Below are 15,899 nucleotides of genomic sequence, written 5' to 3' on the forward strand. Positions count from 1 at the left end.
GCCTCTTCTCTGGCAAACAGGAATTCCTGAGGAACAGGGCTCACCGGAACAGGTTTTATTCCTGCTCATTTATCTTAGATGTATTTTTAAATAGGTAATTGGGATTCACATAAGTGCAGTTAATACCCTTTTTAATTGTCTCTTAGATGAGTCCAAAAAGATGGACTGTGGTATTTTTAGTGCATCTTCTGATCAGGAGAAGCATAAAACCATAATGCTTAAAAATCCACTAAAACTCTGCATGTCCTCCATCTCACTGCAAAACTGCCCTTGTGCTCTGGTGAAGCCATGTGTAGTGTTGCTGCTGACTTAAATCAAAGTTGTCCCCTGATGTTGTGCTGCTAGCTGGTCTTCATGGTTACGCTCTTAGTTTGGACGACAGGCAGAAAGCGTGTGTGTGGGGGGGTGGTGAGTATGTATGCCCAGCTACTCAGGAACTACTTTAAATTCTTTTTTAGGACTCCCGTGGCAGTATCTGTCCTTTCTGTCCTCTGGAAATCTTATACCAAAAATGGATGCAACTGAACAAGTTAAGTTGAGGGACCATGAAGTAGTACCTCAGTCCTCCGTATCTCTTACAGGCTAAATTCTTGTGGCCCGAGTCCCTCTTCCTGGCAGGACCTTCCTGCCCTGGCTCGGCACCAGCTTCAGCAGAGCTGTTGATCGGCCTTAAAGATTGTGATCTGGGTCACAAGGAAACTTCGATGGAGCACTCAGACACACCGCAGGCTCTCCGCACCCAAATGCCTGTCTTGTGTGGCTGGGAAAGAGAGGCTAGATTCTCCCTGCTGAGCTCACTTGAGTAAGAATTACAGAGAAATAAACAGGACAGGTAAAGTAGATGGATAGTATATGGGTCAAATAACTTCAAAAGAGAATAATTTGGCATCTGGGTTTCTGGAGGGTTTTTGTTTGTTTGTTTCTTTGTTTTTTTTTTTTTTTTGCAGTTATGTAGAAACAGATTGTGATTTCCTCAACTGCATATGTTATTTGAAAAATTAAAAAAACATGTAGTAGGGTGGAAGCAGTGCAAGAGATCACTCTAATTAGAAAACTTGCCTGAGGGATTCACAGAAGGACAGTGGGCAGCTCTGCTTTGCCATATATAGATTGCCTTCCTTAAACTTATTCTTTTAGCAGTAGTTTGTGATTTCGTTATAATCCTTGGTCTTTAGGGTTCTCGCAAGCTATTTATTGGGAATACTGCATTACACATTAGTTATTGGCAATACTAGCGTTCTGTCCTTAAGGTATGAGCTGTTTCTGACGGGGCGTGTGAGATGCACAGTTTCCATTCCATGACCCTTTGAATGAAATTTTGGGGTGTAAATTGTTGTTATTTATTCACAGGTTGCCTTGCACAATCACTCTGCAAATTTGATGCTTTCATGGCAAACAGCACAAAGGAAAGGGAACTCGATGAAAAGGGAAGGTGTTAAACAAAGCAGAATATTTGTGGAGTTTTATTGAAATACTTCCTCAGGTCTAATCACCATTATGAAAAACAAAATAAGCATACTTCATGATAACTTGTTTTCCCCAAAAGTAATGGGCACAACGCCTCCCCACTTCCAGCAGTTACATTTGCTGGTGTGGAGTCTGGTTTCGAGGTGCTGGCTCCAGCTCAGTAAGAACGAGACCATGATTCCAGCTTCAGAGGCATGCAAGGGAGCCAGAGGGCTCTCTATAAGGCTACAAAAAGCCACAAAGGACTTCTTGAGTCTTGGTCTTGAGCATAAGCTGTAGAAAACAGGGGCACCATTTCAAATGCCACTCCCAGAAGCACATAGCCAAGGAGGAACCGTAACGCTGCAACTCGCCCGCCTCCACGCCAGACCCAGGGCAGCCGGATGGGGCTGTTGCTGGTGCTGGCCTGGCCCTGTGCGCTGCCGGTTCCCATGGACAGGGGAACTGCGGTGGCCCCTCCAGAGACAGCCCAAGCAAGGGCAGGGCTGAGCAAAAGCTTTGCTGAAGCCTTATGGGATACTAGGACTAGACAGCTTCGTAGGGCCAACTACCCCCATGGGACCTTTAGGTTAGGATTCTTTTAAAAGAAAGAGTGTACTGGGACGATGTTTTCTCTGTAAGTGTTTTAGTCTGTATTCGCCATGTTAAGACGGGATAGGAAGGGCCATAGCAGGCTCTAGGAGGTTTGGACACAGACCTCTTGTTTCCATTAACCTAACAGCACGGTTCAGGGAAGAGTACTGGTAGATGAGGCATTGCTTGCAATGTTCATTAGCGTGCATTGATTTAATCTATGAGTGGTAAACAAGGACCCCTTTGCAGCATACCTTCATGTTCAGTGGTATTTCAGTACCAAAAATGAGCATGGACCTGACTGGAATCTGTGCTGAGGTTTGCTGTTTTATTTCCATAGTCAGCAAATTCACAGCAAGTGGCAATAACATGCTATATGGATGGCAGCTCCTTTCTTATTCCTCCTCCATCCCACAGAACAAAAGCCATAGACTGAGCAAAGCACCGCAAATCTCCAAGACAGAGGTTTTGCTCTGAAGAAAGCACCTATGCAATACAGCAACTATTCTTGGGGAGTTCTTCTTGGCACATGTAATACTGCATCCTGAACTCACTCTTTATTTTGTGTTTTTTGTATTTTAGGCAATACAAATTTGTGGAGGATACCACCTGCTCCACGAGCATTTGGCTTGTGGAAACTGCCACAAAATACACCCAATATAACACTCGGTCCAGTGCTGCAAAGCCCCAGGCCTGGTTCAGTCCTGGTACTTAGCTGTCTGTCATTGAGAATTTCTACAGGAATGTAATACCTGAATATTTCTAAGGACATTTAATGCTTAGTGTTACGGTCCCTAACTTTTCTTGTATACTTTGACCTAAGGGCCAGCTCTACAAAAGCATTTAGTCACCTAAGTACTGCATGTGCCATTAATAGCAGGTGGAGCTAGGTTTCAACTCACTTATATTAGAGCTCTACGGCATAGATAGAGTGTAATGAAAAGAAACCGGCACTTTAAGCAGGTGAGTCTTCTGTACTGTAGTAGCAATCTACCATAGATAAACTGCGTCTTGAAAGTGCCCGTTTGTCAGAGAATACTCCTCTAAGTTGCCAGTTTTGAAAATTAGAATTCATTATCTAAATCTCTTACACTTGGGACGTTGAGCAGAACTTCATCTAAATGCCTTTCATAATTTGTTCCCTAATGCCAATTAAAATTAATGACTTGGCATTTCGAAAATCCTTTTGACTCTTGAATATCCTTTTGACACCTGCCCTTTAAGGAATTTTCTATCAAAATGCTCTCTCTCTAAAAGCATTTTCTTTAGAGAAGTTTAAATTAAAAAATGAATTAAAAACATACTGTGGCTATTATAACTGTAAATTTCTGTTTTTCATATCCTTCTTATAAGCAAGAAGCGTTGCCGATCTGTTGAAGGATGTAAGGTGATCTGTAGATGTCTGTATGGGCATCTGCAAACAGCAAGAAGAAGAAAGAAGATATCGACAGGTAACCCTGAGCCTCGGAGCCGGAGGTTAAATGTGGGGCCAACCCGTGCCGAGATGTCGGATGGGGTGGTTAGCTCAATCTCTGCTGTAATAGAAGGGGGAACTGTTTCCGAAGCAGTTTCTGGCACCACGAGAGGGAAAGACATTGCACATTATGGAGTCCACACCGGCATTTGTTATTTTTGGCAGTTTTATACGGCACAGGCAAGGGAGAGACAGACATCAGTGGACAGCTCTAAAGCTTTATGTGGGCTAGAAAAGGTTTGCTCACAGGTAGAGCTCCGCAGCAAGCCCTCCTGGCACTGCTCTGTCTAGAAAATGAACAAGCAGTGTCACTGAAGGGTCATTTTTTTGTTTCGTAGTCTGGAATAGGCTTTCATGGCTGTCCAGTTTAGGGGGATATGATTTTGGCTTAAACACACTAGCAAAGCAACTCAGCATAGGCCCAGCCTGAGGACCACTGGGAGGCGGCAGGGCCAAGGAAAGCCCTCCAGGGGTGCTCACTTGCCAAGGACTGACAGTGGGACTGGACTGCTGGTGGCTACCAGCAGTAGCCGGGTAGGCACATAGCGCCTGGGCAAAGCGGCTGCGCAAGCACAGGTAAGGTAAGATCAAGGAGAGGATCAGTTGCATATTTTGGTACGATTGCTTTTTTCATCTGGCTATATTTACCCCCAGTGTTTATCCAACTTTAAGCAAGAGCTGGCTTCAATTATGCTTCGCACATGGTTTCCATAGATGACATCTCAGCATGTCAGTGAAACATCAATGAGCTGGAAGAGCAAGCTGGTTAATTAGCATGCAAATAAGTATACTCCTTAATGAGAGAAAAGCTTTTACTAGCTCACTGTGTCTCCGATGCACTGGCTTCTGCCATGTCCTACAGATAACGTTTTTATAGGTCAAAGACACATACGTGTGTGTGTCTTTCTTCCTACGGTTTTGGCATTTTTGTGTATGCTCTACCTATGTCTGAAATGTAAATTCTGCCTGGCTAACAGTGGACAAGGAAGGCTAGATAACGGCGTTCCAATATTCCTGATATCGTTCAGTGTCAGAGCCAGCGTTTGCTTAATAGAAAAATAATCAGCTCATTAAGAGGGCTAAAGAGCTTTTAATTTGTCTGCAAAGTTGTGCAGTAATAGCTGTACTGGTTAGGAGCATGAAAGAACAATGCCCCCAAGTCCACACGGCCACTGCAAAGCCTGCAGCAAAACGCCGGGGCAGAGCCCGTTGGTCATTTCCCCGTGTGCCGTTCGGGGTGAGATGCAGCGGGACTGGCGGCTCGCTGGGAGCGGGGAGCGACGCCGGCACAGCTGCGCGGGAGCAGCTCTGCCTCGAGATGTGCCGCTGTGTGCCTGTACATGTGCTTCTGTGCTGGATTGTGTGCTTTCATCTGGATGTAGTGCTTCCCGGGGCTGTGGATGTGCTGATTAGCACTCAGCAGCTAACACATTTGAGCAAACCGCTGATTTCCCTGGGGGAGAAGCCCCCCAGAACTGGGAGCACAGTCCTGCCTTTAGGAGCTCGCCGCATGGCCTGCCCCAGCTCTCGGTGCTTGCAGCCTGCCTTTCGGGGCTGGAGATGGCAAATGCCTCACGCAGATACAATGCACAGTGTTAAGAGAGCTCTTTTTTAGCTACCGTTGTTCAAGGAAATAGTGTAACTACACAGGTAGAAAGAGGTGTTTTGTCGAAGTGCGGCAAGGGTTTTCCATTGCTGCAGTATATCAGGAGTGTTTCTTGAGGAGAGACTGGCTGTAGATTTTGGAGGTTTTTTTTCTGCAAAGCCATGCCTGTGGTTTACAACTTCCTTGGCCCTCAAACAAACGAATGTTAACCAGTATATTTTTTTTCCCTGCTATGAAAAGATGAAACTACAGAATTAAGTCAACTTGACTCTGTTTCAGAAAAACCAAGTCACATCAGTGGTGGCACAGATGTGTTCCCATCCAGCAGGCCTGAGCTCACGCTCCTTCCCTCGCCACTGCCCCGTGCAGCGGGACGTCAGCCCAGGCTTGGCCTCGCGACTGCCGGCCGGCCAGCCCCGGAGCACCCCAGGCGCCGTCTGAACGCCGGCAGCGCAGTCACCTCCTGGCCCAGCTGCTGGAGAGGAGGCGAAACCCTCCACGCGGCGCCTCTAGCCTGGGGAGGCTGGGACGCAGCGTGGGCAAAGAGGCACCCGGACACATCGATGGTCTCGGAGGAAGGACCTGGGAGACTGAATCTGCCCTCCCATCCGCTCTCCTGTCCCTCCAGCCCCAGTGGGATCCCAGAGCCGGCCTGGACGCTCTGCGGAGCAGTGTGACCCCGGGCGCAGTGCTTGGCACCCCGACACGTCCCCACAGATGTTTCATCGAATGACGTGCCTCGAAAGCACAGTATAACCGCACGCAAGAGCGACGCGCGCGCAGTCAGCACAGCCCTCGGGCCACGTGCTGTGATGCACGCCGCCGCGTTCAGCCTCCACCTGTGAGAAAGCCCTCAAAGGAAGATGCATCAAGAGAGTTAAAACAAAGAGTGACAATGAAGGAATGGAAGGACAAACCCAGTTAACAGCCAGATAATACTGTTACAAAGGCCGATATCATGCATATTTATTGGTCATCTTTGACAGCACTTTTATTCTATAAATAATAACTGCTTGAAGGCATCTTGGCTGTCTCAGAACTACGGTTTTCAGCCAACATGAAGCTTTTCTGTTTCCACTGCTGGTCTGGTTTGTGCTGTCTGACAGCTGGCGATGTAGCAGGCACGTGCGCTTCATGCTGCAGCAGGCACAGGGCATGGGGAACTGCACGGCCTGGCACATCATGCCAGGAAGACCCAGCTTTTTGCCACCAAGCATTAATTTTTTTTTTTCAGGAAAATGAAACATATCAAACCCTTTTACTAGTTCTACTCAACTGTCAAAAAGAAACTGCCCATGACATGCGGCATCATCATTCACATTATCAGGATAAATAATAATGGGTACATAAAATAGATATGAGAATGCTTTTTTCCACTACCTGTGGCTTGAAACAAGTAACGTTTCACCTTGCATGAAGGCTGTCACTTTGGTTTGTGCCCTGCTCTTCTGTGACAGCTGTCACCAAAGAGGACATGCCTGTTCCTTGTTTAACTCACAGCAGAGCCTTGCATACACTCCCAGCCTGTGGTTCCTGCCGCTGACCCGCTTCTTGCCGTACGGTTGTGCCCAGCAATCAAAGCTTGCAATAAAGGAAATATCCCGTGCCCTTTCGAAGAACCGTATCAACCACACTCAGTGCTGTCCTCCCACAACAGCAAACAGCTTAAAAACACCTCTGACAGATGAATTGCCTTTAAACTATTCTAAGTAATAATTTTAAATGTCAGTTCTGTCGTAGCTTCAATGATGTCAGGGTGCCGCCCGGGCTGGGGGCTCCCTGTCCCCCCTGCCCCCAGGGAGCGGGGCAGCGGGGCAGTCGCGGCAGCCCCAGCCCCGGGGGTCGCCCATGGAGCGGGTGGCGATGAGCCCGTGGTCGGGCAGGGGCAGGGTCACGGCGGGCTGGAGCCAGCCGGCACCGCTGCAGCATCGCAGGGCAGCGACTGACGCTCCCAGATTGGGCTGGGCTGGGGGCTTGCGGCCGGGGGAGGCCCGAGGCAGGGGCAGGGACAGCGAGGCCTGATGGTGCCCTGACAATTGATCATTACAACAGAAGTTTTTAGCCAGCATTTCAGCCTATAATTAAAAAGAGCCCAGGGGCCAAAACCCTCTCTCTCTGCCTAAACCATCGCCTCCCCGCTGGCTATAGCTGTTATGCAGCTGCACATCGTTACAGAAAAAACTGTACCACTTTTTAAGAATGAAAACATTAGTAGGATAAAATAAATGGATCTGAATGACTAAATCAATACTAGTTAGTCTGCTGACTGCTCATTTGCATTATCGATGAAATCCTTGAATTTTTAAACAAAGCTGTCACTAAATTTCCGTTCTGCCGTAAAAAGCTCGGTGCAGGATTAGAAAAGCCTTTGTCACAGTCGTTCCTCCAGGAGAGAGGAGGAGGAGTGTCTGGAGAACGCCTACTGGAGCTTGTGGGACCCTATAAACCAAAACAGTCACGAGTACTCTGGAGCAGCCTCTTCCCCAGTTTGCTAGGTGGACACTCCTCACACCATGGGAACGAAGACAAGGCTTGGCAGATGTGTTCCGATTAACCGAGGAAAATATCAGACATAAAAGAGCTGTGTATTTATTATTCTTGCCTATGTCTTGAATTTTGGGCTTACCTTTATTAAATACATGCTGTTGCTCAAGCCTCTTTTTCTGGTGTGTCTTCTTTGATCTTTCTGTAAGATCAAAAGCAACAGAGGATATACATGAAATCAGCTAAACCACAGAGTCCAAAAGGCATCTGAACCTGGAAATCTGGACCTTCTGCTTAGTGGAGCATAAGAGCTGTCCTTTACTGTTGTGTTTGGCAGCTCAGGATGGCACAAGGGCATAATGACCAAATCCTTTATTGTATAGGGAAAACACTGTGAGAAAAGCCTGCTAAGACAATCCACCAGTGTATGTTGAAGATCTGGAGGATGAACCACAATGCCACACTGAGGTTTCCAGAGACAAACCTCTTTTGCACAATGATGAATCAGTTTGGTACCTCCTGCTTAGTCATGTAGCGTATGGCAACGGCATTACATCATAGAGGTATAAGGGACAGTTGCCTCCTGTTGGTGCTGGACACGCGCCATTAGGACCGTGGAGCTGGACAGAGCATTCTGAGCTCTGGATATTGATCCTAGAGGGTCAACAGGCTGGGCTTCCCACGGTAACCACTGACTTTGCAGTAGTTTGAAGAACATTTCAAGACATATTAAACCTTGCATAGTAAGATTCTGAAAATGAGCTGCCATCCCCGCTCCTTCATTTCCCTTCATTCTAGGGATGTAGTTATATGTTCAGTAATTGTCAATTATAAATGGATTACTAGGAACTATTAGAAAAAGAATAGAGAATACAACACAAACTCTTGAATACTGTAGCAGGTCTAGTCTCATCTCTAAAAGTACACAGGAGAACTAAAAGAGGTACAAGTAAGAAACAGCACAATGACCAAAGGTATGGGTGGGGAGTCCATACAAAGAGTGATTAAATACACTTTGCAGTCAAAATAGTATACTGAGGGAAGATACGATGGAGAACCATCAGATCACAAGTCTTATGGTGAAGCTAAGTTAAGAAATGAACGTCCACTGTCTCTTCTGGTAGAAAAATGAGGAGGCATTAGATGAAACCAGCAGGTGACAAGTTCAGATTAAATGAAGGAGTTGCTTCTTTGCAGAACTGTAGTAAAGGCAGAAAACTTGAAGAGCTATTAAACACATAGACACACAGAAAATCCCTGAACTGCAAGCTGTTGGCCTTAGCAGAGTATCCTGGAGATGTACGTGTGCCATGTTCTTAACATTTGTTGTATTGGCCACTGTTGGAGACAGGTTATTTGGTTAGACAGACCCTTGGCCTCAGCCCGTATGGCCATTCTTATGCTATATTCTTCTACCTCACTGTGATGGAGTGTAAAAAGGTTTCAATATATGCTGTCTTTGGGCTTCAAGTACATGGGGCTGCTTTTGTTTATTTTCAGTTTACTGAAGGAAAAGAGATACTGCCCATGACTTGTTGGTGAGAAGACCTGTACAAACTAGAGAGAGAGCTATGAATATAATGAATATATTAATGCACTTTTCTATCTTAATTAAGTTGCTATGTTAGCTGGTGAAAGTCTACTGCCTCTGCCCAGCCTACATTTGGACACACTGCACTGACAGGGTGCTCAATTTATGGAGAAATGAATTATGTCATAGAAGAGGTGCAAACTCGAGCAGAGGAGCTATGGATGAAATACGTCACCATTCAGAACTTGCATTCACTTACAAAAAAGGTTTTGTTTGTCTGTTTTTCCCTGAAGTCCAACTTGGATGTCAAAAATAATAGAACAAAGTTCCTCTTGGATCTGAAAGGAAACATTTGCTTGCTTTAAGACTCTGGCTTCTTCTCAGAATTATCAGTACTATTGTTATCAGCGATATAGAAATTTACTGGAGAAAGTTCATTTCAATTTCTACTCTGCAAGGGAGCACATAGTTTGAGGGAGTGACATCCTAGCAGTTTTCTGCCATTGCAGTAGTTTAGCTAGGATAATCAGAAAGTATTTGAAATGTATCAGCTCTATAGATTACGCAGTAGTTGTTCCCTACTAAAGTAAAGACAAAATAAGTGTGAGTGAATCTGAATGCTCATACAGACCAGGGATCACAGGCAATGCAGGGGAAGTGCAGAAACGCTGGTACTGCTGCTGCCAGCAATCTGTAGTCTCTGCACCTGCTCCGGGGAAAAACAGAGGATGCCATTTCCATCATACAGCTGAAATGCATCATAATGACCATCAAAGAAATAAAAAAGGAGTGTGTGCTAACATTTCTGCAGCTAGCTATTGTGCCTCTGCTTACTAAAAGCACTCCTTAGAAATGGTCTCAGCCAGAAAACTGGTCTGAAAAGCCTGAAATTACCCATTATGAACCCCGTGTGCCATAATGGGTCTCTGCACGCACAGAACAAGCAAATACAGTGATGTGTGCAGCGCCAAAGCATTAGACTCTTTCATACCCAAAGCTTTCTTGCAGCATGAAATCACATTGACAGCACCACCAGTTTTAGAGTACTGCTTTGCCAGTTCACATTGATTAGAAAGGTAGAAATTATGTCTGACCTTTCATAAACACAGCCCAATTTTGTATTTCTTGATATGCAAATTTGCTATATATTAAACATTGTGTTTTTCCATGTTAAATCAAAAACAATATTCATTTCTATGAAGATGAATTGCAGGTGTGTGGTGCATGCTTGTGTGTTTGTGTGTGTGTGAGACTCTTTTGCATTGCAGAACACCATTTGTCCCCTCTCACTTTCTCTTGGCTCTTTTGTGATATGAAATCAAATATTTAGGGATATATCCAATAACAGATTTAAACAAAACAGGCAGGTGGACCCCGCAGTAGAATGCAGTCCCTTTGTAAGGTGTCTGTACCCTGTATTTCAAGAAACTGAGTAAATCTTATTTGGTTTTTATTCTGCACAGCTGCTGGACATGATGCCTACTTTCATATAATTGCCCAGTGGTTAGCGCTAGGGGGAAAGAACCTCATTTCAGTTCCTGTTTAGCCTAAGGGAGCCTTTCTCCTCCCAGGAGAAAGCCTAACCAGGAAGGTGTTTTAGGTAGGGCACCGTTTCTACTTTTTACAGTAGACACTCAGTAAACTACAAGAACACTTCTGGCAGCACGCATTGGAGACCAGGACTCTCTTCCCCAAAGGAAAAGCCTAATTGTTATCCCTAACATTAGGTTGAGGAGGTTGTTCTGCTTTTCTTTTTCTGTAGTCTGTTAATCCTGTAGTATATATTTCTATATGATAGCAGAGCTTCAGCAAGAGGGAAGAAGAGAGTGCCTAGTGGCTAGAATACAACCTGGCAATTAGGCAGCTGCAGTTAGATTTGCTCCTGCTCAGGAGGTCACCAAACCTGAGTCCTCCTATTTCCCGAATGACTCACCTGCCCAGTGAATTATTATATAAAAGGAAATAGGAGACCCTTCTCCATCTACTTTTTAATAGAAGGTGGGCAATCTCCTTACTTAGGCATAGCCCAAGCTAAATGGTGCATGCCGGGCATTTTCTGGAAATATTTACCCAGCTAAGCCCTGCAAAACCTTTAGAACATCTTGTTTTTCAATCCAGACCTTGAATGAACATGAGCTGGGCTGCTCTTGTGAAGGCTGAGGGAACTCTGGACTAGGGCAGGGGCACAGCTGCAAGTGCCTGGGAAGCATCAAATACATAAGTACGGTGTCTCTTCAGTTATTTGGCAATTGAACTGCAGTTTTCAAAACAACAACTTGGGATTACAGTGTTTAAATTCTATCTAGATCTCATTTCTTGCACCTAAGTCCATGACAATTTTGAAGTGGAAGGACTCAATTAATACAAAGCTAAAAATCATGAAAGACAAAACTATCCCCATCCAACATTTTGGATCATCAAAGTCTGCATTATACAAGGCTGTGTACTATTTTTTCATTTGTTTAGCTAATCATTTTATGTTAAATCAGCTTTTATGTCTACAATGGCATTTTCCATGTTTTATTTTGAAAAAAATTATATTCTGTCTTTTTTTGCCTTGTCTTCTATTAGAAACAACTGAAATAGCTTTGTTTTTCAAGACCTCCTCAAATAAAAAGACTAAGTCACACCTCATCACTATGGTTCCAATACAAAATAATGAAATTCTTAGGTAGGAAAACTGTACAAAATGATAACGAGTAGGAAATAAATTCATATTTTATTTCCATTTACTGCACTTTCAAAGTTGCAAGTTTCTATATCCTATTATACCTGTCAATGAGAACATATCTCGTTTCATCAGTCCCCTACCAGCTATATAACAATGATAAGAAACACACCCTCAGCCTTCCACTTACTTCTGCCACTGTCTTGTGTATTTGGTTTCCAGAGTTCTTTCCCATTCTGATGTCTGGAGTACTGCTGGACACAAGGTTAAAAATTGAATGTGAGGCCATACAAGTCAATTTACAACATAAGAAGATAACGTGTTCTCCAAAGGGCTACTAGGAAATCATGCTGCTTGCCAATGGAGGAAGGAAGGGAAGTGGTGGGATCTTGCTCTTAACCAGTAATGAATATAACAGATACAAACTTCCTGAAACCAAAGCAGTATATACAAGCGAACTTGATTATATAAACATTAAAAACTAAATGAACATAGACCCCAAACTTCTTTATCACATTTTTGGTGGGCAGGAAGTAAATGTAATGTTGTTGTCATTCTGGTCATCTGAAATTCACTTATGCACAATGTTGCCTGCATTGCCCTAACAGGACTTTTTGTCAGTTTTCTATATTCAACTCACTTGATAGTGATATTCCCTGAAATACTTTGCTTTTTCAGTACCTCCCTGACTCTTTCACAAGAAAACATTTACTAGAGTGTTCTCTTAGAGTTGCCATACTGGCAACACCACGTCACCAAAGGCTCTCAGAAACACATACACCTTGTAGGAAACTGCTTCCTTCTCAGACTCCATTTATCTTCAAGTGAAAAGTGAAGAATTTAAAGGGAACTAGCAAGCAAAAACTTAACAGGCACCTGTCTTCTCTGAGCCAGAACAAAAAATAGTTACCTTCACCCAGACTACATTATTATCCATAATTATCAATTTCATCAAGTTCTAAGAAATATAAGTGAGATGTTTCTACAGAGGCTGCAAGTACACTGTTATCTTAGTTCTGATTCTCAGTTCTTGGGTTATTTCACACAAAAAAGATGTGCAATTGCTTTTAGGTGACTTACTATTTTACAAGGTGTCACACTCTCTTTCTTCCTGGACATGTAATTCCCATAAATGTGAGTTGAAGGAACATGAGAAAAACAGAATAAACTGTATTTTGGAAATAATTCAAACCTATTTAATAAGTATTATGTTAATACATACTAAATATTCTTGATCTACCGATCTTTAATCTATAGTTTTACAGTTTAATGTTAATGCAGTATCTCTCATAAAATGAACAAAACTTCTAAAGTGTTGAAGTTGGAGACCTAAAATATGATGTTTAATTCAACATTTAGGACCACATACCAGATGGAGATACCTAAAGGGAGTTCTCAGAAACTGAAGAACATCTTTTAGCAAGTGAATATAAGAAATATATGCTTCTTTTTGACAGCTGTACCCAAAAAACCCCATGTGTTTCATAAATATTAGCTCTGAAATCTTATTTCAAAGAAACTGGCATGATGATTAAATACATTTGTAGCGATCTGCCTCTGCACTTCCTTGTTTCATCAAATAGCCTGGCTCAAACATTAGATCTACAATATACTCTTGAGGAGGAAGCAGAAGTCCAGCTACTCCTTGAGGAGAGTCATCGACCAATTTAACTTCATTCCAAGCTCTGTTATACTCGCCACGAACTAAACTGCAGCCAATGCCAATTCTGTCTGCTATCACCTACAAAGGAAAGAAGAAGAAGTTAATCAGTTAATACACTCCACCTGTATAATATACAGCAAGGTCAAGAGATGCTTAAAAAGAACATAAATACCTGAAAGGCCAAGAGCTTTCTTGTAAGACACTTTGTAAATCTCTAAGGTGTCCCAAACTGCAAATCGTTACTGTTAGTTCCGCTTATAAATTGTAGGCTTTTAAATATTATTTCTACCTTATGTGACGTACAGCATAAAAAAATATTCATTTTAACTCTTTCCAGAAACGGACCCATTTGTATATCAGCCACTTCTTCAGATCTCAAATAAACTGCAGCACCCACAGAACCCAACAATGATTTTTCTAGTTGGAAGATTCATTTCTGAATAATGTTCTAAAGAACTGTCTATACAGCAACAAGGTATAGGTACATTGCACACGTATACTGAATATGAAATATTAAGTGCTAGAATGTAACATTTTTATCAGTATAAGTTTAGGGTTGCTGCTTCACTCTGAAGCATACTGCTTGCTTTTCAGCTCTGCTGATGTGTGAAGCAATGAAATGCATTGCAAATGTCTGCTAGACGGAACACCTGCACTTCCTGCGTGCTGCACGATCACTGACACAATTGTAATGGTTTCCAGCTACAAAATCACTTTCTCTGAATGCTTCTGTTGTGAAGGAATGAAATCAGCTTTTCAACATGTTACAAACGCGCAAGGATATCCCCTGCTTAGATTGCAGTGGCTTCAGAGAGCCAATCCGTACAAAGGCTTTTTGAGAAACATTATGGCAACAGGGCAGTGGAGGGTAAGGGAATACTGGGGTTGCTTCAGTAAAATTAATTAATTCCCTCAGACCTCTACAAAGAAAGTCAGAAAATTTATCTCCCCATGGATACCATAAATTTAGGATTGTGCTTTTTTCCTGAGCTCCTGTGTACTGTTTCCTAGGTCCATGCTGCTTTATGCCCTAGGCCCTTCTCTTTTCCTTTCTATCCAAGAAGGGGAAAAAAAATCGAGCTACCCAAGAGCCAAGGAAAAAGGATGGGACAGATAAGCAGCTTGCATCAGTACATCTACACATGAAGACAGAAGGAGGAGTGGAGCTTCCCAGTCTATGAAACTAGTGAATGAAAGCTGTTACATACTCTCATAGAATACTAGATAGATATTGACTAGAAATTCTCCCAGCAAGTTTACATTTGCAGCATGAAAAGAACGAAACTGCATAATTCAATATTTTACAGTTTACAGAAAATGTAAAATGTTTTGACTCCCAATCAAATATTTTGGCTTTTTGCCATTTATCAAGTATTCCGCTGATATCACTTAAGACAATCTAATGACAACAAGGATGTTTACAGAAAGCAGCAATGCTGGCTTTCATTCACTGGGAAATCAATTTTGCTAGTGAAAAACTACTTACATGTATACAAAAGACTTTACATGAATATAAATATTATATTGTAGTGATGCAAGTGTACTTTAGTTTATACTATCCATTTAACAAAAATAAAGTAATGTTATGTTGCAAAAAAAATGTTAATATACCTTGAAAAGCAAAGCCCTATGGCAGAATGTTCCTTTTTTGACTTTCCCAATAGGCACAGCATTGCATTTCAGTTCAAATTCTATTTCACTTATGTGAAGTTCCCAGCTGAAGTCATGTAGTCTGTCTCTTTCAATTGGGCCACCCATCTTGTCTGCAACAAACCTGTTCCAGTTTATACCAAGATCAATTAAATCTATAATTCCTCTTGTATTTATCACAAAAACATATCAGCAAAATGAAACATATAGAATCAGTAAGTGACTGACCCATAAAACCATAATACTTTTGTTATGTGTGCTTTAATTTTTTTTTGTTTAATAACTGGTACTTTAAATATGCTCACTATTAAATACAGATAGCCATGATTCAGGTCGTTCAAATTTGTCACAGTCTTAAGGTGCACCAGCTCTTAGCAGAAACTCTGGAGAGGAGCAATACAGGTACCAAGTACTCACAGATTGTCAATAAAAGGTCAGCTTAATGAGGAAGTAGTTCAGAAGCTAATATTCATCTTTACAGCTAACAGATTACGTGAGATATTTATTACAATCTGAAGCCCTACCAGCTATTTGAAATAATAATAAAGCCCATGAAAATATAGATGACAAAAATAAAGCCACAGGTAATGATTTCAACTCATGGAAGCAACCGCATCCAAAAAAGGTACTTCAATTTCTGCATGTGCTTTCTCAAATCAAAGCCAATACTTTACATCACCCCTATACGTCCCCTTGGTCCCTCCTCACAGCGTCCTCAGCCAAAAGCGTAAGTATTATTGAGGGCTCTAAGTCTGCACAGAGAGCGTGGCAGGGCTGATGTAG

The 15,899-nt window shown here is 42.8% G+C and overlaps 1 protein-coding gene across 3 annotated transcripts in view; it reads right to left on the reverse strand.

Annotated features, from left to right (window-relative positions):
• Positions 1-12,980: 12,980 nt before the first annotated feature.
• The window catches only part of ARMC3 (armadillo repeat containing 3), a 71,265-nt gene continuing 68,346 nt past the window's right edge, over positions 12,981-15,899 (reverse strand). For all 3 annotated transcript variants that reach the window (XM_068934571.1, XM_068934570.1, XM_068934569.1), the window contains exons 18-19: positions 15,078-15,240; positions 12,981-13,544 (exon numbers count right to left, since the gene is read on the reverse strand). In XM_068934571.1, coding sequence (XP_068790672.1) covers positions 13,335-13,544; positions 15,078-15,240 — 373 coding nt within the window. In that variant the 3' untranslated portion in view covers positions 12,981-13,334. The remainder of the gene's footprint in view (positions 13,545-15,077; positions 15,241-15,899) is intronic.

The sequence above is a fragment of the Struthio camelus genome, chromosome 2 (genome assembly GCF_040807025.1).
Source record: "Struthio camelus isolate bStrCam1 chromosome 2, bStrCam1.hap1, whole genome shotgun sequence".
In the NCBI taxonomy this organism is placed as follows: domain Eukaryota; kingdom Metazoa; phylum Chordata; class Aves; order Struthioniformes; family Struthionidae; genus Struthio; species Struthio camelus.